The 25,858-nt window shown below is 35.7% G+C and overlaps 1 protein-coding gene across 1 annotated transcript in view; it reads left to right on the top strand.

Annotated features, from left to right (window-relative positions):
• Hat1 (histone acetyltransferase 1) overlaps positions 1-25,858 on the top strand; it is a 47,885-nt gene that overhangs the window by 17,276 nt on the left and 4,751 nt on the right. The window contains exons 5-9 of the mRNA XM_027946094.2: positions 10,461-10,640; positions 10,907-11,028; positions 11,529-11,633; positions 11,941-12,047; positions 24,586-24,737. Coding sequence (XP_027801895.1) covers positions 10,461-10,640; positions 10,907-11,028; positions 11,529-11,633; positions 11,941-12,047; positions 24,586-24,737 — 666 coding nt within the window. The remainder of the gene's footprint in view (positions 1-10,460; positions 10,641-10,906; positions 11,029-11,528; positions 11,634-11,940; positions 12,048-24,585; positions 24,738-25,858) is intronic.

The following is a 25,858-nucleotide window of genomic DNA, read 5'->3' as shown; positions in this document are numbered from 1 at the left end:
ACAGAACATTTATTTTTAACTGTTTTCCAGTTGAGTTTAAGACAGTTTTTAAAATATAAATATTTAACAGAAGAGAGACTATAAGAGTATTTTTTTTGAGAGAGAATTTTTAATATTTATTTTTTAATTTTCGGCGGACACAACATCTTTGTATGTGGTGCTGAGGATTGAACCTGGGCCGCACGCATGCCAGGCAAGCGCGCTACCGCTTGAGCCACATCCCCAGCCCTTTGAGAGTACTTTTAAAGTCACATATTTGTTTTTTAGTTGTGGAAGTATTTAGTTTCCTGTGTTTTTTTTTTTTTTTTTTTTGGTAGTTATAGATGGACAAATGCCTTTATTTTAGTTGTTTATAGGCAAGCGCTCTGCCACTGAGCTACAGCCCCAGACCAGTTTCCTGTCATTTTTATTAGCCCCGTGATCATGATCATTAGTCTGTTCATTCCCTTTGTGATCTTCTGGGGAACAGGGACTGAAAGGGAGTAAATTAAATTCCATGCATGTATGATTTTATCAAAATAAACCAACTACTTTGTGTAACTATAATGCTCTTTAAAACAACAACAAGAACCTTCATTTTTGCTGGGTGCAGTAGTGCACACCTGTAATCTAGTGAATCAGGGGGCTGAGGCAGAGGATTACAAGTTCATGGCTAGCCTCAGCAACTTATTGAGATCCTGACTCAAAATTTAAAAAATAAAAATGGCCTGAGAATGTAGCAGTGGTAAAGTGCCCGTTTTAGTCAGCTTTTGTGTTACCGTGACCAAAATGCCGGACCAGAACAACATAGAAGAGGCAAAATTTATTTGAGGCTTATGGTTTCAGAGGTTTCAGTCCATAGGTGGCCAACTCTGTTGCTCTGGGCCCAAGGTGAGGCAGCAAATCATAGGGGAAGGGCCCAGCAGAGAAAAGCAGCTCACCTCATGGTGGGGTCAGGAAGTAGAAGGAGAGGGGTGGGAGTGAAAGGGAGGGAGTAAAAGAGAAAGAAGGGGCACTTAGTACATTTGCAGCCTTTCAGGACATTCTCCCAGTGACCTACTTCCTCTAGCCACACCTCAGGTGCATGTAGTTACCTCCCAGTCAGTCCATTCAAAGTAGTATGGGCTGATCAGGTTACAGCTCTCAGAATCTAACCTTTGCACCTCTGAATATTCGTGCATTAACAGGAACTTTGGGGAGGCAACTCATTTAAACCATAACAGCACCCCTGGGTTCAATCCTCAATACTGCATTAAAAAAAAAAAAAAAAAAAAAAAAGGCTACTGGCGCGGTGGTGCACAACTATAATAGCCCTAATATCTTGGGAGGCTGAGGCAGGAGGATCCCGAGTTCAAAGCCAGCCTCAACAACTTAGCGATCCCCTAAGCAACTCAGTGAGACCCTGTCTCTAAATAAAATAGAAAAATGGGCTGGGAATGTGGCTCAGTGGTTAAATGCCCCTGATTTCAATCCCTAGTACTAAATAAATAAATAAGCCTTCACTTTATGGTCAGAGTTTTATTTACCAACTTTTTAATTTTTTATTGTAAGCTTGGAAATTCTTTTCCCAGCAACCAGAGGGAAATATCTAAATTTTCTTCTTTTTCTTCATGTAGAATCTGTTTAAATTTCTCTTGCTGCATTTCTAATCCCACAAATTTTGCTCCTATTTTCTTTTATGAAAATGGGATAACTGAAGTGATTATATTATGAAATTATTTGAAACCAGGGTTTCAACAGAAGGCAAAAGCAAAGAGAGGGATTAAAAAGTATATATCTGGAAAGAAAAAGTCTATATTTATGGTAGGTTGAATAATGACTTCCCAAAGATATCCATGTCCTAATTTCTGGAAACTGAATATTACCTTATATCACACACAAACACACAAAGCATTTTGGAAATGTGATTTAAGAATTTTGATGGGGCTGGGGTTGTGGCTCAGCGGTAGAGCGCTTGCCTAGCACGTGCGGGGCCCTGGTTTGATCCTCAGCACCACATAAAAGGCACAGTGCATTTTCTTCTAACATATCTTCTGCTTCCCTCTCATTAGGATACATGTAGAGGCATTTAGAGTCCATCCCAGATATTTTGTAATAGTCTCAAAAATTTAAAAAAAATTTTTTTAGTTGTAGATGGACAAATACCTTTATTTTGTTTATTAATTTTGCCACATAAAAAAATTAATAAACAAAATAAAGGTATTTGTCCATCTACAACTAAAAAAATTTTTTTAAAATTTTCGAGACTATTACAAAATGTGGCCACAAGGCAAAGAATGCTTAGCCATTGGAAGCTGAAAGAAGTGAGGAGTGGATTGTCTTCTGGAGCCTTTGGAGGGAGTGCTACCTGTTGATTATGGCTCAACTGATAATGATTTTAGACTTTTCCTTTATACATGGAGAACAAATGTGGTTGTAAGCTACCAAGTTTGTGGTAATTTCTTGTAGCATTCACAGAAAACTATAGATTTTTATACCAGGAGGTGGGGTGCTGCTGTAATAAATAACTAAAAATGTAGAAGTAAATTTGGAAATGGGTAGAGGCTGGCCTAATTTTGAGGTTCATGATGAAAAAATAATAAGGCTGAGCCACTAGCCTGTAGCTCAGTGGTAGAGCACTTACCTACCATGTGCAAGGCCCTGGAGTCAATCCCCAGCAAAACAGACACACACACACACACATACACACACACACACACACACACACACATCAAAGGGAAAAAAAAAGAGGAAGGAAGGAAAAATATAGATTACCTTGAACAGACTGTTGGTAAAAATAGGGACATCAGAGGCACTGCTGGTTTGCAGTGTGAAAGACAGCCTACATTATTTTAGAGTAAACATCACCTAAAAATAATCATGGTAGAAAGAAATAAGAACTTTTAAGGTGAATCTGTGAAGGCTCAGAAAAAAAATGAGGAATCTGTGTTTGGAAATTGGAAGAAATCCTTGGGTCTTTATTTATTTTTTGGTTTGGTTTTATTGCAAAAGCGTTGCCAAAGGTCACACACTAGAAAATAACAAACATCAGCAGGCATGGTGGTGTATCCTTGTAATCTCAGTTACTTGGGAGACTGATGCAGGTGAATTGCAAATTGGAGGCCACTTAGTGAGGTCCTATCACAGGAAGGAGAAGGAAAAAAAGTCTGGGGATGTAACTCAGTTGTAGAGTGCCCCTGGGTTTTTCAGTGGTACTGAGGGAAAAAAAAAAATCAAGATCTTACTTTGAGATGATCACCTGGTAGTGTTATACACAATATGTAGTAACTCTTTGATTAAAAGACGTTAGGACTGGGGCTGGAGACTATAGTTCTGTGGTAAACTGCATGCTTAACGTTGAAGTCTCTGGCTTCAATTCCCAGCACCAAAAGAAAAAATGTTAAGACTGTTTATGACCTGTTCTACATGGGCCCATACTCTTGTGTTGATTAACTGATTTCTATAGTTTACATTGTGTGTGTATATTTTTGCCCCCTTTCCATGTGTTATACTATTTGCTCCCAATTTATTGCTGTCGTTGGGGAGCTTTTCTTTAGCAAACAATCTATGGATTAAAAATAATATATTGGTAAGTTTTATGGAATCATGTGCAGCATGAATTGTGTGTACAGCATGAAAGAGGTCAACAATAATCTTTAAATATTTTTTAAAAAAAAATTTTTTGGATGGTACTGAGGATTGAACTCAGAGGCGCTCTACCACTGAGCCATGTCCCTAGCCCTATTTTGTATTTTATTTAGAGGTAGGGGGCTGGGGATTTAGCTCAGTTAGTAGAGTGCTTGCCTCACATGTATAAGGCCCTGGGTTCAATCCGCAGCACAAAAAAAAAAATAGAGAGATAGGGTCTCACTGACTTGAATAGTGCCTTGCCATTGCTGAGGGTGGCTTTCAACTCGCTATCCTCCTGCCTCAGCCTTCGAGCCATTGGGATTACAGGTGTGTGCCACCATGCCTGGCTAAAATACTTTTAAATTTTTGACACATAATGTACATATTTGTGAGGCATAGTGTGATATTTCAATACCTGCATACACTAATAAGATTAGGGTAATTGTTAGATCTATCACTTCAAATATTTATCATGAAAGCGTCTTCATATTTGTTATTCAGTGTGTTAGAAATATTTTGAGTACTATTTGTTTTTTTTTTGTTTTTTCTTTCACTTCTCAGACATGTTTGAAATTACTAAGCTTGCCAGATGAATACGTAACTACATTTGATGTTTATTTGGTAGTTTGTGTCCCTGGGAAATTAAAAAAAAATGAAGATAGAAAAGTGATTCTGAATAATACTGTAGTAGTTGTGGAGGTAAAACATTTAGAAAGACTTAAAATTAGATAAACTAGCAGATTTAGTAAAATGGAGATTTTCCATAATCAAATCTTTGACTTCTAATTGTGACATTCTTGAAAATCAGGTTTTTTTTTTTTTTTCATTTAAAAGTACTGGGTAAGTGTAGGGAATCAATCTCTTATAGTATTCAAACAAAGATTTATTATCACCCCTTGTTGGAAAAGGAAAAAAAAGAAGGCAGCATAGTGGATATTGGAGAAATGGGCTTGCCTCTTCTGTCTCATTTTGCAATAAGAGTGTTCATTCCACAGAGCCTTCTTTGTTCTTTTTTTTTTTTTTTTGTACCAGGAATTGAACCCAAGGGTGCTTAACCACTTAGCCAGCCTCAGCACTTTTTATTTTTTCTTTCATTTTTGAGACAGGGTCTCCTAGGTTGCTGAGAGCCTTGCTAAATTACTGAGGCTGTCTTTGAACTTGTGATCCTCTTGCCTCAGCCTCCTGAGTCGCCGAGATTATAGACATGTGCCACTATACCTAGCTGCTGCCTTTGTTCTTGATACCAGGGAAAAAGTAGCAAATAAAACTAAGTAATTGCTGTCATGGAATTTATTTTCTAGCCAAGAGGAAACAACTAGTCAACAGTAAACAAACTAGTAAATAAACAAATTCAGAAGTGTTATGGAGAACTGGGATAGTTGAAGGGGTGGCAAAGCTAGATTGTGTTTGGTCTTCTTTTGAATAATAAGATGTTTGTAAAAGGTAAGAATAATTAGTAGCATTAAGAGATTTTAAGTACATAGTCATATATTCTGACTTCTATGCTAAGAACACATAATAGGGGGCAAGAGTAAAAGAAGGAAGACCAAAACATTAGTCTCTAACATGCTCTAACAGTGTTAGAGGAGATGCTGGATTTAGTTGTCAGATTGAGAATATTATTTAGAGGTAGAACCAGTAACCAGTAAGTTTCGCTTTTGACTTAGATATGATAGATGAGAATCCCATTGAATACCATTGCATAAACGATAGTGGTCCTGATATGGGGAAGATTTAAATGGGAAAAAATATCAAATTTGTTTTGGATATTTAGGTTTGGGACTATTATCTGTCATATTTGAGTTTTTGTAGGTCATACTCTGTAGCATTGTTTTTATTTATTTTAAAATTTTATTTGAGATTGGCCCAGAGGCACGTTACCTTTGAGCTACATTCCTCTTTTTTATTTTTTATTTTGGGACAGGTCTTACTAAGTTGCTGAGGATGACCTTGAACTTCCTCCTGCCTTAGCCTCCCTAGTCGCTGGGATTACAGGCATGCACCACCTGGTGTAACATTTTTATATGAAAAATAAACCCTTTTAGGGGGTCAGTAGCCGTAGAAAATCTGCTTTAAAGTTAATTTGCTTATTATAATTTTACTTATATTGCTCTTTCATCATCGATTCATTTTCTTTTCCAAATTGATTTTTCCAATTTCACCAAAAATTCTTTAGTCATTATTAAGATTCTTGTAAAATCTCTTCAAAGGCAAAATAATTATTCTGATTCCTCAAATATAATAAACATGATTAATCAGACACTTATGATTTGTTTATCTTTGGTTGCTCCTAACTTTTGCTTTTATTAAATACCTCCTGCCTTCTCTTGGAGTAAATTCATTGTTTTTTAGTGAAGGGATATGTGACCAAGATTGTTCAGTCTTACTAATTATTAGCATTTCTGAGAAAGATTTGATAGAGAAACATGACATACATGGATAGGTTGTATTATCTATGAATTTAGTCATTTTATCCTTGTTTCCCACTTATTTGGGTTGAATTTGCAATTAGATGAAAGAAGATTTTAAATTTTTTTCTGGAGTTTTTAGTCTCTTTATGGGAAAATCCTATGTATTTATAAAATTTATCCTTGAGGAAAGGAAAAAATAATTTTTGGCTGGGCACAGAGACACTTGCCTGTAATCCCAGTGGTTTGGGAGGTTGAGGCAGGAGGGGATCTCAAGTTCAAAGCCAGCCTCAGTAACTTAGTAAGACCCTGTCTCACTAAGGGTCTGGCAGTGTGGCTCAATAGTTAAATGCCCCTGGGTTCAATCGCTGGTACCAAAATCATTATCATCATCATCATCATCATCTTTGGTATACTAGTAATGTTATGCTATAATCCCCTACCCCCCCACCCCACAGCAATTGTGACAGTGTTTTTGATTGGTATACTTTTTAATGAAATATTAGAAAGCTTAAAATTATATATTGAAAATTTTATCTTGCTTAGTCGTGTCCCTGTGTCCCTGTCCCCTGCCCTGTACTGGGGATTGAACTCCTGGTCTCATGCATACAAGACAAACTCTCTACCACTGAACTACATACATCCCTACCCCTTTTGCTTGTTAGTTCAAGTACGCAAAACACTAATGCATTATAAACATCATACAACCTTTGTTTTTTCATAATATGACCTTCATTTAACAATATTCAGATTTGTACATTTGAAGTTTAAATGTTGTCAGAGAATATAAATTTAAGCAAATTAAATAGATGCAGGATTTATTTTGCCTTCTTTTTGTGACATATCTTGGGTATTCTTAGAATTATAATAATGCAACTGGAATAGTGACCCATGTTTATAATCCCATCAATTCTAGAGGCTGAGGCAGGAGGATCACAGGTTTGAGGCCAGCTTCATCAATTTAGCAAGACCCTGTCACAAAATAAAAAATAAAAAGGCCTGGGGATGTAGCTCAGCATCAATCCCCAGTAATGCAAAAAAGAAGGAAAAAAAAAAAAAAAAAAAGAAAAACCACCAATAATTACAGTAGTGTTAAATCTATGTGCTACTTTAGCCAGGTAAAGAAGAGCATGTTTTACCTACTTAACATGCCTTGATTGTAACCTCTTACTATAACCAGGCATGGTGGTGCACATCTGTAATCCCAGACACTTGGGAAGTTGAGGCAGGAGGATTACAAGTTCAAGGCCAGCCTCAGCCATTTGGTGAGACCCTGTCTAAAAAGTGGGGGAGTAGGGCTGGTGATGTGGCTCAGTGGTGAAGCACCCCTGGGTTAAATCCCTGATACAGAAAAAGAAAAGAAACTTACTATACATAAATTTAGACAAATGATACTGCTTAAGACATGATACTAAAGAGGTTATTGGGTTTTAAGAATGAGTACAAAGTCCCCAGTGACTTATGCATGGTACACAAGCACTGTACCTCTGAGCCACAACTCTAGCCCAGGCACATTGTTTTATGCAGTGATAAGGAAAAGTTAAAATTGCTCAGTTGGAACATTGTTAGGTGTAACAAAGATAGAACACTGGAAATTGAAATGACCATCGTTGAGAGATTACACAATCTAAAAACATTTCATGACCCACTTACTGTAAGACCTAACTAGAATAGTTACTTTTATGCTTTCCTTTCTTTAAAAAGAAATCACCAAATGTTAGGGGAACATTTGTAAGGAACAGCTTTATTAATTAAATAAATTAAGTCATTCTAGATTCTTGCTCTGTTCCATTTAATTTCTTACCCTTTCTATACTTGTATCTGATTTTAATTGACATTTAGGATAAAGTTCTTGAAGACAATTTTTCAGTGATCTTCAGAAGTAGAATCTATACTTTTAGTCACAAGCATTGGAACTAAAAGCTTTCATTACATTTTTAATTCTACATTCAATAAAAAATTATTTAATGGCTTTTTCTTACTGATGATTTATGATCAGACCAGTAATCCAATATGAAAAATTAACATTTTCAGTTTAACTGAATTAAAGTGTATATTTTAGAAGAATACAGATCTCTTAAGACATGGTGGTTGTAGGATTTCTTTTTGTTAATGCAAAATCCATTTAACAGAAATGCAAACATTTTTTCTTGGAGCAAAAAAAGTGTTTGAGTTCTGAATACTAGGTTTGAAGAGCTATATTTATTTATTTATTTATTATTTGATTGATTGATTTTTTTATTTGATTTTATTTATTTTTATGCGGCATTGAGGATCAAACCTAGTGCCTCACATGCTAGGCAGGCTCTCTACCACTGAGCTACAGCCCCAGCCTTTATTTGATTTTAATTTGTTTAAGTATATCAGACACAGACGCGCACACACACACATATATTTACATATATAAAGATTCCTTGTTTTTTTAAACTTAGCATTCCCCTTCATAAAAGTTCTTGAAGTAACACAGACTTGCACAGAGCAAAATATTTTATTTGAAAATCTATATTATAATCAATAAGTGTCCTTTAAAGGCTGAATGTTAAATATTAACTTTCCTTCAACCTTATTGAGCTCAAACTTTTGGTAGCTTTGTCTTTCACCAGAACTGCTGCTTGATTTGGTTCATGATAGGCAAAGTGACTTGATCATTCTTTGCAATGCCTTATTTAGAGGACAGGACATACAGAAGGTTATTAAGGGTTAAAATTATACCTGCTATGAGTTTTTTTTATAAACCCCTTTTTTCTTGATATTTAAAAACTTGAACTACAGTTATACAACTTTATCCATCACTACTTTGGATTTTAATTGCTATACAGCAAACTTATTGCAAATATCCTTCATTATAACAACTTCCTCATGTAGTTATTGAGTATATGTTTAAGATGATATTTTCATGTTAGCAGTGTTAAGAAAAAATATCAAATAGTATGTACTTTGTAAATAAACAAAAGTAGTTCTATCAAGTGTAATTTATCTATCTTGAGGGTGAATAGATTACAAGGACTGATAATACATATTAGAAATAAACTTGGGCATATAGTTGAAAAGAGATATTTTAAATAATAACTCCTATTTTTATAGCTACAAACAAATTATATATAAATGTTGGTGGTACCAGAGCATTGAAAATAAAACTTGTTTGTGATAAACTCCATCCTTGGTTCTCTTATCCTAAAATGTAACTGAATGATAATAAAGTGCTATTCATCTGCAGGTGCATTGCTTCTACTTAGTTAAAAAATGGTTGAAAGGACAGGAATTAGTAGCATGTTGTATTAGCCTTTTGTAGTGTATTTTGTCCTAAGCATCTTAATTTCCCTGTTTTGAATGCTAAGTAGCAAGGGTCTTGGTTTAGAACTAATACCCATCATGCATGTAAACGGTATGAAAGAGCTGCTTAGTAAGTTAACACAAAGTGTTCTTGTGTCAGTCCTTGTGGAAATAGATACAATACAAACATTACAGCTGAACTCACGGCAAACTCCATTAAGTAAAAACCTGGCCTCATTGTTCAGGAAAAAGTTTGAATAGAATGCAAGCTCATTTTGTTGAATGTAATGTCAGGCTTTTAGGGACTGTATTGAGGGATAAGGTTTTGTTAAGTTGAGACCAATTCATTAAGTTTTATTGCCTGGTGAGAAGCAGTAATACTTTATTGTAAGACTTCATCAAATATTCATGGTTAAAGAGAAGTAGTAAATGTATTCAATCAAGTGGTCTTTTGGGGTTTTGAAAAGGATTATGAAGTCTGCTCAGCTGATAGTTTTAACATTCATTGAGGTTGTTTAACATGGGTAATTTTAATCTCCAAGTTTAATTTTGTTGTTCAGTCTTGTCTTTTTTGTACTATCACAAGTCCAGGTCTCTAAAAATTTTGTTACATTATAGGAACGAATGGATAATATAGCCATTCATATAATTTCTATATTTCTTAAGTAGGAATATTTTTTAAATTATCATTTTAGCTTGTTGGCATATGAGGGAGTTGTTATCTCTCTGCTTGTTTATTGTGAAGTTACTATTCATTTGGTTGGACTCTAGTGTTACTTAACTACTGCTGGTGATCTTTTCATGTCTTGAATAATATGGTCTCTTTGACACATATAAAATAATAAGCAGCCTTTTGTTTTGGCTGGTTTAGGTTGTCATAAAGGTAGGTTGTCAGTATTCAGCATTTTCTACATGATGTTAGAAATTTCATAACATTGACATTATTATTACACTTGATATTAGGCTCCCTGCATTCTCTAATTTGTTTTTATGTTTTGCTCATCTCAAATTTGTGATACAGTGGTTTGTGGACCTGAAATGTCCTTTTCCAGTTTACTATAGTGTGTTTATATCTTTAGTTTAATGGTGAATTGAAGTTTGTTGATTTTGTCCATGTTAGAGAAACTGAACATAATTCACCTGAAATTCAAATGTGTTATTAATTTATGTCTTTTATCCTACATTCTTTAGGCAGATGATGTTGAAGGCAAAATCAGACAAATCATTCCACCTGGATTTTGCACAAACACAAATGATTTTCTTTCTTTGCTGGAAAAGGAAGTTGATTTCAAGCCATTTGGGACCTTACTTCATACATACTCAGTTCTCAGTCCAACAGGAGGAGAAAACTTTACTTTTCAGATATACAAGGTAAAGATAAATCTGTATATTTCTTGGTTAAAATTACTTCCATGTGCCTGAAGTCTACATGCAATTTTTATTTTATTCTTAGTAATTTATTCTAGCTTTAGGAAACAAGTTTTTGTGGACATTAAAAATAGATCTGTTTTGTGTGTCTGTGTACACATTTAATCTGAGACTTCTAAACATTTTCCCACAGGATAGTTTTGTGTTCTGCAGACTTTGACTTACCTCTGTGATGAGTTTCACCTGACTTTTCCTGGCTTTTTCCCTAGGCTGACATGACATGTAGAGGCTTTCGAGAATATCATGAAAGGCTTCAGACCTTTTTGATGTGGTTTATTGAAACTGCTAGCTTTATTGACGTGGATGATGAAAGATGGCACTACTTTCTAGTGTAAGTACAATTCTAAAGCAACAGTAGACCTTATTACCTCCACAAAGCCAGCATTTTAATTGTGGCAGCCCAATTATTGGGACAGTATAATGATATTTTTCCCAGGAAAGAAAAACTATTGTTTATGAGGCTTGAGTTTTCCTTCATTATGCTTTGGGAGACCTTGAGAATAGAGCTGAATTAAATGCTGTTGTCCGTTAGGGCCCTGAATGTAGGCTTAAACAGTAAAATGAGCTTTGCCTGTGTTTTCTTTTACTTGCCACCTATTCATCTTTATAATAGGCAAGTGCACTGAAGTGATGTAAAGAGGTCTGATTTATCCAAGTTGCTGCACACCAATTAAGTGAATTGTACATTCAGAACATAGCAGGTGTACCCATTGGGCCCTCACAGAGTAGCTTGCTGACACTGAAAATTCAGTCAGAAAATGGAAAAGAAAATGGACACTGCATGGGAGCGCGACTGTAATTGACCTGCTTGGCTTTCTGTTTTATCTGCAGATTTGAGAAGTATAATAAGGATGGAGCTACACTCTTTGCGACCGTAGGCTACATGACAGTCTATAATTACTATGTGTACCCAGACAAAACCCGGCCACGTGTAAGGTAATTGGCAGTATAACACGTGCCTTGTCTTTTATTTCAGAAGAAGGAACTGCTGAAGTTTCCAATACTTGTTTTAATAGTGTTGATTTGTTTAAAAAAATCACCATTATTCACTGGCTATGTACTGATTTATTTCATTGTTCCTTTTGAAACAGTGTGGAAAAGTAAACCAATTTTGAGTATTTTGATAAGTTTTGGACTTCTTGAAGCTTAAAAAAAATCACAGATTTTAAAATGTTCCTAATACTAAAATGATTCTCAATTTTTTAACTGATGTGAAATTTTAATTTTAAAATCATTTCTTTAGTCAGATGCTGATATTGACTCCATTTCAAGGTCAAGGCCATGGTGCTCAACTTCTTGAAACAGTTCATAGATACTACATTGCATCTCCTACAGTTCTTGATATTACAGGTAAATAAAATTTGATGTTAAAGAGCCTTTCTAAAATGTCTTCTTTACTGATATTGATTGATTGATAGAAATAACTATTCTACATTAAATAGTAGCATTCTCCTGGGGCCTTTTTGGGACTATCTAAAGATAGACCAAGGTTACATTTTAGATCTTATGTCTTTGTGGGAATTGGATTACATCTTGAACTGTGAAGTGCTTAGTTGAACAAATTGAAGATAGTGAACTGAATATATATGGGGAAATCTTGATCAGGCATAATACATTGCAAGTATAGTATAATTTATTGTTTCTGTTTATTTGGCAAATGGTTGCATCATTTAAATGGTACCATGCATTAATTTCATGTAAGGAAACAGAGCTTTTTAATAAACCTTATTGAGAAAAAAAATTCAAGGCAAGTAGTTTCTGAATACAATATACATTTCCTGGACAGGGTTGTAGCTCACTGGTATCAGTGATAAATTGCTTGCCTAGCATGTGTGAGGCACTGGGTTCAATTCTTAGCATTGCATATAAATAAGAAAGTAAATAAATAATAAAGGTCCATTGAAAATTTAAAAAAATTTTAAATATTAAAAAAAATCAAGGGCTGGAGATGTGGCTCAAGTGGTAACGTGCTCGCCTTGCATGCGCGGGGCGCTGGGTTCGATCCTCAGCACCACATAAAATAAAATAAAGATGTTGTGTCCACCGAAAACTGAAAAATAAATATTAAAAAATATTCTCTCTCTCTCTCTCCCCCTCTCTCTCTTAAAAAAAAAAAAATCAATATACATGTCCTAAAGTGTGTGATTTATATTCCTTAAATGTATGCCTTCACAAAAATAGTAGATAAGGTGAAATGTAGGCCTATTTGTTTTGGAAACATCTTTCAATATGGATTAGCCATAGAAGTAGTTTTATGAAATTAATGCCTAGGAGAAGGAAAGATACTCTAGTCTTTAAAAAGAGAAAGCATCATTAGATGGGATTACAAATATAGTATCTATGAACCATCAAAGAGCAAAAGCATCCAAGGAACATTTATGTTGTTATTTTCCCTCTCTTTAGTAACTTTTAAACTCATTGTTTGCTCATAAGGTTGCTGATTTAACTGAAAGTTACTTTTTTTTTTTTTTTTTTTTAAGTACATGTTGAGTATCCCTAATCTGAAAATCTGGAATCCAAAATATTCTGGAATCCAAAATGTTTTTGAGTGTCAGTGTGATACTCAAAAAATTTCAGGTGTCTGAAGCATTTGGATTTTCAGATTAGGGATGCTCAAACTGGTAATATTTCAAAATCTAGACCCTCCCCCCCAACCAAAAAAAAAAATCTGAAATACTTCTGGGCCCAAGCATTGCAGATAAAGGTTGGGCTAAGGTTGTAGCTCAGTGGTGGAGCATGTGGTTAGCATTCAAGAGGCCCTGAGTTGAATCCCTAGCACCAAGAGAGAAGAAAAACCCTTAGATAAGGGTTATTCAACCTATACCAGATATTCACATCCAAATTAGGTATTAAAATTTGTTCTATAGAAGTTTGAATATATTTTTTGTTTTTTAAACTGTAATATTCAACCCATATTAAATGTTAACTTGTTAAAAATGCTATTTCAAGGTCTTATCAACTTGTTTAAAGATACCCTCCCCCCAAAGAAAATACTGAATGTGGGATTAACAAGCCTATAAAAAGGCTAGTAGGCAAATTATCAGTTTCTTCCTTTTTCATGGTATAGTGGTTTTGCTTGTCCAAGGTAAATAAAGTTGCTCCAGACCAGTGAATTGAATCCATAGATTAATAAGCTAGAGGGAAAGCATTTTTGTTTTTGTTGGCCATGATGAGGGATAGAACCCAGGGCCTTGAGCACTCTAGGCAAGTGCTCTACCACTAAGCTGTGTCCTCAGACTAGCACGTTGTTCTTGAAAGGGAGTTACACATTTATGGAGTCAGTTGTCTTGCTACTATTAAATGGAATAGAAACTTGAAAGATGAAGTACTAAACTTAGTTCAAAGGTTTTTATTGTTTAAACGGCACCTTCACTAGTTTAGTGACTTGTAAAATTATAGACGCATAGTACAAACTATATCACTTCATTTAGCTAAGCTGAAAGTTGTTTAGTTTCTGTTCAGTTACAGAGGTTGGATTTGGTGCTACACAGACATTTTTAGTGATTTTAATCTGGAGTTCACATAAGTAGTCTTTGTCTACTCTAGTGGGTAATGTGCCAGCAGGGGTTGTTTCTCTGAAGCCTCTTAACCACTTTCTTCTGTCTACTCCAGCCAGTTAAGTCCTTGATACTTAGCACCAATTAGCAGATAAAGAATTTTATTTCTTAAATCTCAGTGAAGAGTCATCAATAATGGTAGCCTTTATTCAATACTATTATTCATTAGAAACTGAAGTCTCTAAAGAGAAAAGCTAAACATACTACAGGACTTCTGAATTTGACAACTGAGTATTGGCCTTTATTTTCAGCTTTAACATTTCTTAGCATTATACAATAGTAAAAATGTCTTACTAGTTGTTCTCATTAAGATATTTCTCCTAGATTTCTATACCCAGTCTTTAAAAAGAAAAAAGAAAAAAAGTACAGAATTTCACTCTATTCATTTCAGTTGCATATTTTCTATTATCTTGTATATTTTTTGACTTTGTGGCTATTCAGCAGGCTGACTCTGGATCTCCCTTTGCATTCCAGGCTGTTTTTATTGAGATAACCTTTTGCTTATTTGACATAGGGGTAGATACAGTAATTATTAAGTTACCATTGGTGGCTTAGGTTCTATCTGAAACTTTCAATGGATGTGTGTTTATGACGTAATTGCCACCCCTTCTCTCTTTAAAAATTTTTTTTTTTTTTTGGGTACCTGGGATTGAACTCAGGGGCACTTGACCACTAAACCACATCCCCAGCCCTATTTTGTATTTTACTTAGAGACAGGGTCTCATTGAGTTGCTTAGCACCTCGCTGTTGTTGAGGCTAGCTTTGAGGCTGGTTCCTCCTGCCTCGGCCTCCTGAGCCGCTGGGATTACAGGTGTGTGCCACCGCACATGACTCCATTCTCCTTTTTTTTTTTTAGCACTCAATTTTAAGGTAAACTATTGAAAGACAGTTCTTTATAAAATTGTATTATTTTTCTTTTGATGGTATTAGCCTCTTAAGATATATAGCATATATAGCATACATCTCACTATACTACCTTATAGATCGAATCAACAATTTGTTTCCTCAAGAATCCTGAGGAGTTGCATTTGGTAATAGAAATTGATCCTGGGCTAGAGTATACACTAGTATTATTAATTAATTTATCAGTAGTATATTAAGAGCTAATTATATTTGTCCTTTAAGTATTCTTTTTGTTCTAGATCCTGTTGATTTTTAGAATATATGAATTTTTTATACTTAAGTGATTTGTGCTCTCATCTCATTTTCCTTCTTTAGAGTGTGATTTTTTTCTCTTGATGTAACTTTTAAAAATGATAGAGCAGCAGTTACATTGTTAGAATGATATATTTAATTTGTAAAAAAAAATCAATTTTTGATCCCACAGGTAACTATAGATTTAAGCAAATTTCATCTTTTTTTTAAAAATTTTTATTGTTGGTTGTTCAAAACATTGCATAGTTCTTGATATATCATATTTCACACTTTGATTCAAGTGGGTTATGAACTCCCATTTTTACCCCGTATACAGATTGCAGAATCACATCAGTTACACATCCATTGATTTACATATTGCCATACTAGTGTCTGTTGTATTCTGCTGCCTTTCCTATCTTCTACTATCCCCCCTCCCCTCCCCTCTACCCCCTCTACTGTCCTTCATTTCTCCCCCTTGTATTATTTTTCCCTTTCCCCTCACTTCCTCTTGTATGTAATTTTGTATAACCCTGAGGGTCTCCTTCCATTTCCATGCAATTTCCCTTCTCTCTCCCTTTCCCTCCCACCTCTCATCCCTGTTTAATGTTAATCTTCTTCTCATGCTCTTCGTCCCTACTCTGTTCTTAGTTACTCTCCTTATATCAAAGAAGACATTTGGCATTTGTTTTTTAGGGATTGGCTAGCTTCACTTAGCATAATCTGCTCTAATGCCATCCATTTCCCTGGAAATTCCATGATTTTGTCATTTTTTTAATGCAGAGTAATACTCCATTGTGTATAAATGCCACATTTTTTTAATCCATTCGTCTATTGAAGGGCATCTAGGTTGGTTCTACAGTCTTGCTATTGTGAATTGTGCTGCTATGAACATCGATGTAGCAGTGTCCCTGTAGCATGCTCTTTTTAGTTCTTTAGGGAGTAGACCGAGAAGGGGAATAGCTGGGTCAAATGGTGGTTCCATTCCCAGCTTTCCAAGAAATCTCCATACTGCTTTCCAAATTGGCTGCACCAATTTGCAGTCCCACCAGCAATGTACAAGTGTACCCTTTTCCCCACATCCTCGCCAGCACTTGTTGTTGTTTGACTTCATAATGGCTGCCAATCTTACTGGAGTGAGATGGTATCTTAGGGTGGTTTTGATTTGCATTTCTCTGACTGCTAGAGATGGTGAGCATTTTTTCATGTACTTGTTGATTGATTGTATGTCCTCCTCTGAGAAGTATCTGTTCAGGTCCTTGGCCCATTTGTTGATTGGGTTATTTGTTATCTTATTGTCTAATTTTTTGAGTTCTTTGTATACTCTGGATATTAGGGCTCTATCTGAAGTGTGAGGAGTAAAGATTTGTTCCCAGGATGTAGGCTCCCTATTTACCTCTCTTATTGTTTCTTTTGCTGAGAAAAAACTTTTTAGTTTGAGTAAGTCCCATTTGTTGATTCTAGTTATTAACTCTTGTGCTATGGGTGTCCTATTGAGGCAAATTTCATCTTTAAATATACTGTTTATCTTTGTTGCATAGAAACGGAAATTGAAGGACATCACTAATTATCGAATGTCATCATTTTAAGTTCATTTTTATGCTGACACTTTTAAAGAGCTTAAAAGTTGAATGATGACATGGCCCTTTATATCAAGCTGCAAACAAAACATTATTAATCTATAATGCCTTATTTAAAAATGGAAATTTTTGGCATGATATTTTTATTTAGGTAAGAATGTGGCATGGTTTTTAGGTTTTCTCAACTATAATTCATTTTGCTTTGATACATTTTCCCTAAACTTTTCTGAGGATATATAAGTACTTACAGTTTTACTCATATTGTTATTTTAATTGATATTGGCTGGGGGCTGGGGATGTGGCTTAAGCGGTAGCGCGCTCGCCTGGCATGCGTGCGGCCCAGGTTTGATCCTCAGTACCACATACAAACAAAGATGTTGTGTCCGCAAAAAACTAAAAAATAAATATTAAAAACAACCCTGATATTGGCAATGCAATTCTTTTTCTAAACCACTTTAGAGAAATAGACTTGGAAAAACCAACATTGGACAAGTTTGTGCCTCATCTGTTAGTATACTTTAAAAAAATGTTAGTAGCTGTGCATGGTGGTGCACGCCTGTAATCCCAGCAGCTTCAGAGTCCATAGCAGAAGAATCACAAGTTCAAAGTCAGCCTTGGCAACTTAGCAAGATTCTCAAAAAAGGGACTGGGCTGGGGATGTGGTATAGTGGTTAGGTGCCCCTGGATTTAAAAAAAGAGAGAGAGAGAAATAGTGCGGGGGTTCTAGCTCAGTGGTAGAGTGCTTGCCTCACATGGGCAATGCCCTGGCTTTAACCCCCAGCACTACCAAAAAAAAAAAAAAAAAGATAAAGGAGATGCTTGATTATTTGTCACTTAGAAGAGTTGTTAATTAAAATTACTTTATTGAGGTACAATTTCCATACCATAACATTCACCTATTTAAAGTATACAACTTAAAATATAGATCTCAATGACTTTTTAATTATAGTCCTGTTCTATAATATTTCCATCACTGTAAAGAGATCCTTCACGTCCACTTGCAGTCAGTCCCCATCCCCACACCCATTCTCCACTGATGTCTTTGACACATTTTGGCTTAATTATTAGGTATGGTATAAATGTCTAAATTCATTTTCTTAAGTGAGGATATTCAGTTGTTCTGGCACCATTTATTGAAAGGAGTATCTTTCCCCATTGGTACCTTTATTGAAAATCAGTTGACCATAAATATAAAGATTTATCTCTGGACCTGAATGATCTTATATGTATGTCCTTATGGCAGTACCACACCACCTTGAGTTTTGTTATTTTAAAAATGATAATGTGAAATTTAACCTACCAGACATACAGTTGAATCTTTCTCCTGTGTGCTGCAGAATAAATGGAAGTTTCTTGAAATGATTGATGAGTAGGGTTAAAAACAGGCACTTGGGCTCGTTGGTAGAGGGCTTCATGCCTAGCGTGCATGAAGCCCTGGGCTTGATCCCCAGCAACACAACAACACACATACACCCCCTCCACACACACACACATACACACACAAACAAACACACGATGCTGGTGCTAGCAAGGAAATGAAGACAGGAAAGGGTAGAGAGATGGGGGCACTCAGTCAGAGTGCCCCCAGAGTGTCTGGGGATGAGCCATGACCAGCAGGGACAGAGGTATAGGTTCCTAAAGTACATCCCCTCTCTGAGTGAGCACTCAGGCAATAGCCTGGGGCTGATACTTGCAAACTTCTCAGCAGCTGTTCCCTGGTACAATCACCTCCTGTTGTATAATGTATCTAAGTGGTGCATGTTGTAATCCCAGCTCTTAGGAGGCTGAGGTAGGAAGATCACAAGTTCAAGGCCAGCTGGGACAACTTAGCAAGACCTCTCTTAAAATAAAAATGGTTGGGGATGTAGTTAATGATAGAATGCACGGGTTCAATTCCCAATACCACAAACACACACACAGTAATCTTTATCCTACTTCCTAGGCACTGCCCCTACCACATATAAGGGTTCTAAAATTCTAAAAATAGCAAAAAACATTCAAATGGTTATGTATGAAATGCTATCTGCATCTGTCTCTGTTTCATCCCACCTTCCCCAAATGGTATCTCTTGCCCTAGGTGGCCTCCCAGCTGCAACGAGCTACTGCATTGGTACCAGAGCACATGGTGGTAAGCAAGACATAGGAGAGGTCTGGGCAGGTCAGCTTGTTCCCTCTTATTTGGAGGCCAGAGAGGGACTGCATTCACTTTCTGCACAAAGTTGCATCATATTTTGCTTTCCTGGTTTTCTTCCTGGTGGCTTGTTCCAGCTATTCCTAGATAATAACCAGTCCAGCAAATTGGCCTTGGCCTGCTCTGTCTTCATAGCCGAATGCAATTTTGTGTAATGCTCTTTTATTTTCTCTTCTTGATGTATGTTCATTCTCGAAGTTCCTTTCACCTGTTTAGATCCAGTGTGTGACCTTTCTGGTTGACTGTACCACCTAGTTGGGGTTCTCAGTGTTAAGCCCTTGTACACCTTTATACTTCTGGTGGCAGTCATTTCCATTCTTACTCTTGTCTGAGGCTAGAGATTTCTTTTTGGAGTCACCTGCAGCCCCATCTCCACTCTCTTATTCCTCTTCTTCCTGGCCTTCTGCTTTTCAGCCTGGAGCTATACATTTGTCTTCTTGGGGCTCATATATTGCCCAGTCTTTGTGACCTCCCTTTCTCCTTCCTTCAGGTATAGAGACTCTGGGGGAACAGCAGCACCTTGATTGCTATATTGAGTTGTGAAATAGGAGGTGAAAATACTCCAATTTTGTTCTTTTTCAAAATTGTTTTGGTTATACAAGGTCCTTTATATTTCCATAAAAATCTTAGGATCAGCTCATCAATTTCTGCAAAACAAAATAAAGCCTCTTGAGTTTTGATAAGCATTGCATTGAATCTATAGTCAATTTGAAGAGAATTGCCATCTTAACAATATTGAATCTTCCAGTCCATTAATATAAAGTATCTCCATTTATTTAGAGCTTTTAAAATTTCTTTCTCTCAGAGGGAATAAAGGGTTATGGCATAATGGTAGAGCATGTGCTTAGCATGTACAAGACCCCTTGGTTCAATCCATGGCACACAATTTTTTTTAAAAAATTTTCCCTCGGGCTGGGGCTGTGGCTCAAGTGGTAGCGCGCTCGCCTGTCATGCGTGCGGCCCGGGTTCGATCCTCAGCACCACATACAAACAAAGATGTTGTGTCCGCCGAGAACTAAAAAAATAAATAAATATTAAAAAAAAAAAAAAATTTTTCCCTCAGTAGTGTTGCAGCTTCATTCATATATAAATATAAATATAAATATATATATATAATTTTTTTTCCATCTTCTTTTTTGGTACTGAAGATTGAATCCAGGGGCCCTAAAAGCTACATCCCCGGTCCTTTTTTTTTTTTTTTTTTGAGACAGGGTCTCGCAAGTTGCTAAGGCTGGCCTTGAACTTGCGATCCTCCTGTTTCAGCCTCTTGAGTCACTGAAATTCTAGGTGTGTACGACCATGCCGAGCTTTGGTGTACAATTCTTGTACTGCTTTTGTTAGATTTATTTGTTGCCTTTATTCTTTTTGATGATGCTATACATAAGATTGTTTTCTGTTTTTGTTATTGTGTGTATATGTGTGTGTGTGTTTGTGTGTGTGTGTACACACACACACACACACACACCCTGGAGATTGAACCCAGAGGTGCTTTACCACTGAACTTTACATCCCCAGCTCTTTTTTGTTTGTTTTGAGAAAGGGTCTTGCTGAGTTGCTATGGCCTCACTAAGTTGCCGAGGCTGGCCCCAAACAAGCCTCCCCAGTTGTTGGGATTACAGACATGTCCCATTATACTTAACAAGATTTTTTTTTATATTTATTTTTTAGTTGTAGTTGGACACAATATCTCTATTTTATTTTTATGTGGTGCTGAGGATCGAACCCAGGGCCTCACACGTGCTAGGTGAGCACTCTACCGCTGAGCCACAATCCCAGCCCAGATTTTTTTCTTAATTTCATTTTTGGGTTGTTGATTGTTTTTTTGGAGTATATAGAAATGCATTTGGTTTTTACATATTGATCTTCTATCCTGCATCTTTGTTGCACTTATTCATTAATTGTAGCAGTTTTTTGGTTAGGATTTTCTACATACAGGATAACATTATCAAAAGTAAAAATAAAATACTTCTTTGCAATCAGATGCATTTTATTTAATTTTGCCTGATTGCACACTGAGAACCCTCCAATACAATTCTGATTAGAAAAAACACACGTATCTGCCTTGCTTTGTCTTAGAAGGAAAGCATTCGGTCTTTTACCGTTATGGGTAATGTTAGCTATAAAGTTTTTGTGGATGCCCATTATCAAATTGAGGTTTTTTTTTTTTTTTTTTTTAAATTTTAATGAATCTTTTACTATCAATAAGTAATACTAATAACCATGACATAAATTGGTAGGTTTTTCTTTTTTACCCCCTATTTTCAGTTCTTTGAATATGTCATCCTACTAACATTTGGCTTCCTTGGTTTCTGATGTGTCATTTTTTTCTTGCTGCTTTAAAGATTTTCTGTTTGTCTCTGGCTTTTTCAAGTTTGATTATGACAGATTTAGGTGATTTTGTTTTTCCAAATTAAAATTTCTTGAGGTTTCTGGATGTGTAAATTTTTTTTCCATCAAATTTGCTAAGTTTTTGACCACTGTTTTCTTCAAATATTCTTTCTGTCCCTTCCTTTCTTTTCTTTCCAGGTCTCCCATTATGGTTAGGTTGATATGCTTGAACAGTTTTAATTTCGGGAAGAACTATAGTCTAGTTTATATTTTATAAGGCAGGGGAGTACAAGTAAGGAAAAAAACAGTAAGGGAGGTTATTGTAGTAGTTGGGGAAAAAAAACTGATGGAAGGAATCAGAATGTCTTTCAGATTTCTGGGTAGCTTCTATACAGATTGGTAAAGCTAAATTACAGTCAAATACTATTTACCTAATAACTACATGCATGTGATGTTACTAACTATATGATGCTTAGAGTTTTTTTTTTAAACATTTATTTTTTAGTTGTAGGTGGACACAATACCTTTATTTTATTTTTATGTGGTGCTGAGGATTGAACCCAATGCCTCATTCATACTAGACGAGCGCTCTACCTCTGAGCCACAACCCCAGCCCCATGATGCTCAGAGATTTAAAGAAGTTATTCTGACGAGGCATGGTGATGGATACCTCTAATCCCAGTAACTTAGTAAGGCCCTATTTCAAAATAAAGAGGGCTAGGGATATAGCTCAGTGGCAGAACACCCCTACGTTTAATAGTATGTTTACGCCTATCAAAAAAAAAAAAAAAGAGTTATTCTGTATACGTGGGCTGAATGAATAACTCTCTTATTATTTCTATCTTAGGCTTTTTTTCCTCTCTGTTTTTTTTGGGGGGGTGGGGGTTGGGTACCAGGGATTGAACCCAGTGATGCTTAACCACTGAGCTGTATTCCCCGGCCTTTTCATTCTTTATTTTTTTGAGACAGATTCTCAAGAAGTTGCTTAGGGTCTTGCTAAATTGCTGAGGCTGGCTTGAGCTTGTGATCCTCCTGCCTCAGTCTCCAAAGCCTCTGGGATTTCAGGTATATACCACTGTGCCCAGCAGGCTCTTTTTTTTTTTTTTTTTTTAAACAGCTTTATTGATATGTAATTAACCTATCATACAATTCACTCATTTATAAAAAAAATGTACAATTTTAAAATGATGTTTATAGTGCAATGATCATCATCATCATCTAATTTGGGAATATTCTTTACCCCCATTCCCAGCCCTAGGACACTATTAGTCTACTTGTCTCTTTGAACATTGGAATCTTTATATATGACTGGTTTATTTCACCTAGCACAATGTTCTCAAAGTTCATCCCTTGTTGCAGTACTTCTTTTATTACCAAATAACATTCCATTGTATGGATACATCACATTTTATTTATTCATTCATCAGTTGCTAGACATTGAGTTGTTTCTATTTTTTGGCTCTTATGAATAATGCTATTATGAACATTTGTGTACTAGGGTTTGTTTTGTTTTTGGTAGTACTAGAAATTGAACCCAAGGTTCTGCGTGTTAGGTAAGTGCTCTCCCACTGAGTTACACCCTCAACCCTTTACATTTTTGAGACAGAGTTACTAAGTTGCTTAGGACCTGGCTAAGTGGCTGAGACTGGCTTTGAACATGAGATCCTCCGGCCTCATGTTCATTGCTGGGATTACAGGCCTGCACCATTGCACCTGGCTGAGTGTTTTAAATTTTGATAGGGCCCAGCTTATCTATTTTTTCTTTTGTCACTTGTACTTTTGTTCTCCTTATCTAAGAAATCATTTTATATCCACAGGTAAACCACCGGTTTACTCCAGTGTTTCTTCTAAGAGTTTTATAGTTTTGCCTGTTATATTTAGGTATCTGTTGTTGTAAGGAAAGGAGGCTCCAGCTTGTGGAAATCCATTTTCCAGCCCCATCTGTTGAAAATGATTCTATTTGGCATTGAATTGTTTTGCTGTTCCTCTCAACAGTTGACCATAAATGTGTAGGCTTATTTCTAGATTCTCAATTCAGTTCCATTCAGCTATATATCTGGCCTTATGTCAAGGCCCTACTGTCTAGATTACTGTAGTTCTGAAGTAAATGCTGAAATCAGGAAATATTAGGATCTGTGAACCAGGTTAGACTGTAACATTTTTTAAAAAATATTTGTTTTATTTGTAAATGGACACAATATCTTCCTTCCTCCCTCCCTCCCTCCCTCCCTTCCTTCCTTCCTTCCTTCCTTCCTTCCGCTGAGGATCGAATCCAGTGCCTCACAAAGGCAAGGCAGGTGCTCTACCACTGAGCCCCAGCCCCTGTAACATTTTTAAAAATTTCAGCACTTCTCCTGGTCATAGAATGAAGATATAGAGAAGTGAGGTCATCTTCCCAAAGTACTACACGTATGAATGATGGAACTGGGATTCACCCTTATATTTTCTGTGTAGTATTCTTTCTACCCATCATGCTCCATTAGTGTCCACTACTTAATCTAATGTAAATATAACATAGATTAACATAAAAGAAGATATACAGAAGCAGTGAAGACAGGATCAGTAGGATGTCCTCATATCCTCATTGTATACTTTAAATCAAAAAGCTTTGCTTTTGTAAAGGGAAGTTTTTTTTTTTCCTTTTTTTTTTTAATTAGGTAAAAGAAATGTAGCAGTCTCCAAAGGTTATTGGATTAAAGTAAGGAAGTTAACATTAGTTCAGAACCATTACCTATTAAAAAATTTGCTTGTATTTTTATAGTTGCTCATCCAAACTTGAATCTCTCATTTATACAGATGTATTAATTGGAGTTAAAACTACCAATAAAATACCAGTCAAAAAGATGGTATTTGAAATTAGTAGTTCTCATTTCACAAATAATATAAATGTCTTTGCAAAGGAGCACACCTATAATTTTACTTGGCAAAGACAACAAATCTGTTGTTTTGAGTTATAAGAAACCATTCACATTGTAACTTTTGCATATGTACTTTTCTTTTAAGTATATTTGCTTTTCTAGTTTAGTTTGGGTATTGAGATTTTAAATGATAAGGAATTATGTTGGGTAAGGAAATGTTATTCTACTTTATTTCTTTAGCGGAAGATCCATCCAAAAGCTATGTGAAATTAAGAGACTTTGTGCTTGTGAAGCTTTGTCAAGATTTGCCCTGTTTTTCCCGGGAAAAATTAATGCAAGGATTCAATGAAGAGATGGCAATGGAAGCACAACAGAAGTTCAAAATCAATAAGGTATTTTTATTGTGTAGGAGGAAAACATTTAGAATTTGAAGTTTTTTAAGTACATCATTTAAGCAAAATGTTATAAGGATATTAAGAATGCGTGTGTGGGAAGTAGCAATGAGAGTAAAAGCACTGAAGCTAACCTGGATTCAAACCTAGATTTACCACTAATTCTATGACTTTGGACAATTGAGTTTACTACCTTTTGCCTCAATTTCCTTATTAATAGAATAGGAAGATAATAAATTTAATGGCTATCCTAAGTATAATAAGAACAAAAATGGATAGAAGCATCTTATTTTTGCTCTTTAAAAACATGTCTGTAAACTGTAAAGTAATTATACTCCTGAAGACAGTATTGGTGGGAAGAGGGGCTGAGTAAAACATATAACTTTCCTTTTATGTACTTCTACATATTTGTTTAAATTTTAAAGTAGTAAATATCTTAAGGTAGGTATAGAAAAAATAAGGTAGTTAAGAAAATGCAGTTTATTACATTTATTTAAACAAAGGAATCAGGGTGTTTCATGGGAAGGATGACATTCAATCTAAATCCCTTGAGAGTGGGTAGAATCTGAATCCAAGTTAAAAGGATGTGGGATGGAGAGTATTCCAATAATAAAGACTAATTAATCTTTATTAATAATAATTATTATTAATTTATTATTTATAATTAATTATTATAATTATCATTGTAATAATTATTTATTATGATTAATTCAATTAAAAGTATGTGGGATGGAGAGTATTCCAATAATAAAGACTAATCATTTGATACTGAGGACCACCCCTTCTATGGCTTCTAAAGCTCTATAGTTCCTGGCTTTCCACCTACTGTTCTCATCGTCTTTCTTGGAGTACTTTCACTGGCTTCCACTCTTTTGTATGACCCTTTAATGTAGTTCTTCCTCAGAGCTTTTTATCCTTATTTCTTCTCTTCTCCTTAAAATTCTACCCGAGCAATTTCACCTAATAAATAACCGGTCAAGATTTTCCTTCAAAACTGTATAACCAAGAGGTTTCTGGGTCACCGTCAACAACTTGATTTGAACTGAAACTTTCAATCTTTTGCATTAAAACACTTTAATGGTTTCCTGGCTTTAAGGTAAAAGACACATATTAGGAAGTAA

Source organism: Marmota flaviventris, chromosome 11 (assembly GCF_047511675.1).
Source record: "Marmota flaviventris isolate mMarFla1 chromosome 11, mMarFla1.hap1, whole genome shotgun sequence".
In the NCBI taxonomy this organism is placed as follows: domain Eukaryota; kingdom Metazoa; phylum Chordata; class Mammalia; order Rodentia; family Sciuridae; genus Marmota; species Marmota flaviventris.
This window is presented reverse-complemented; position numbering and strand designations above follow the sequence as displayed.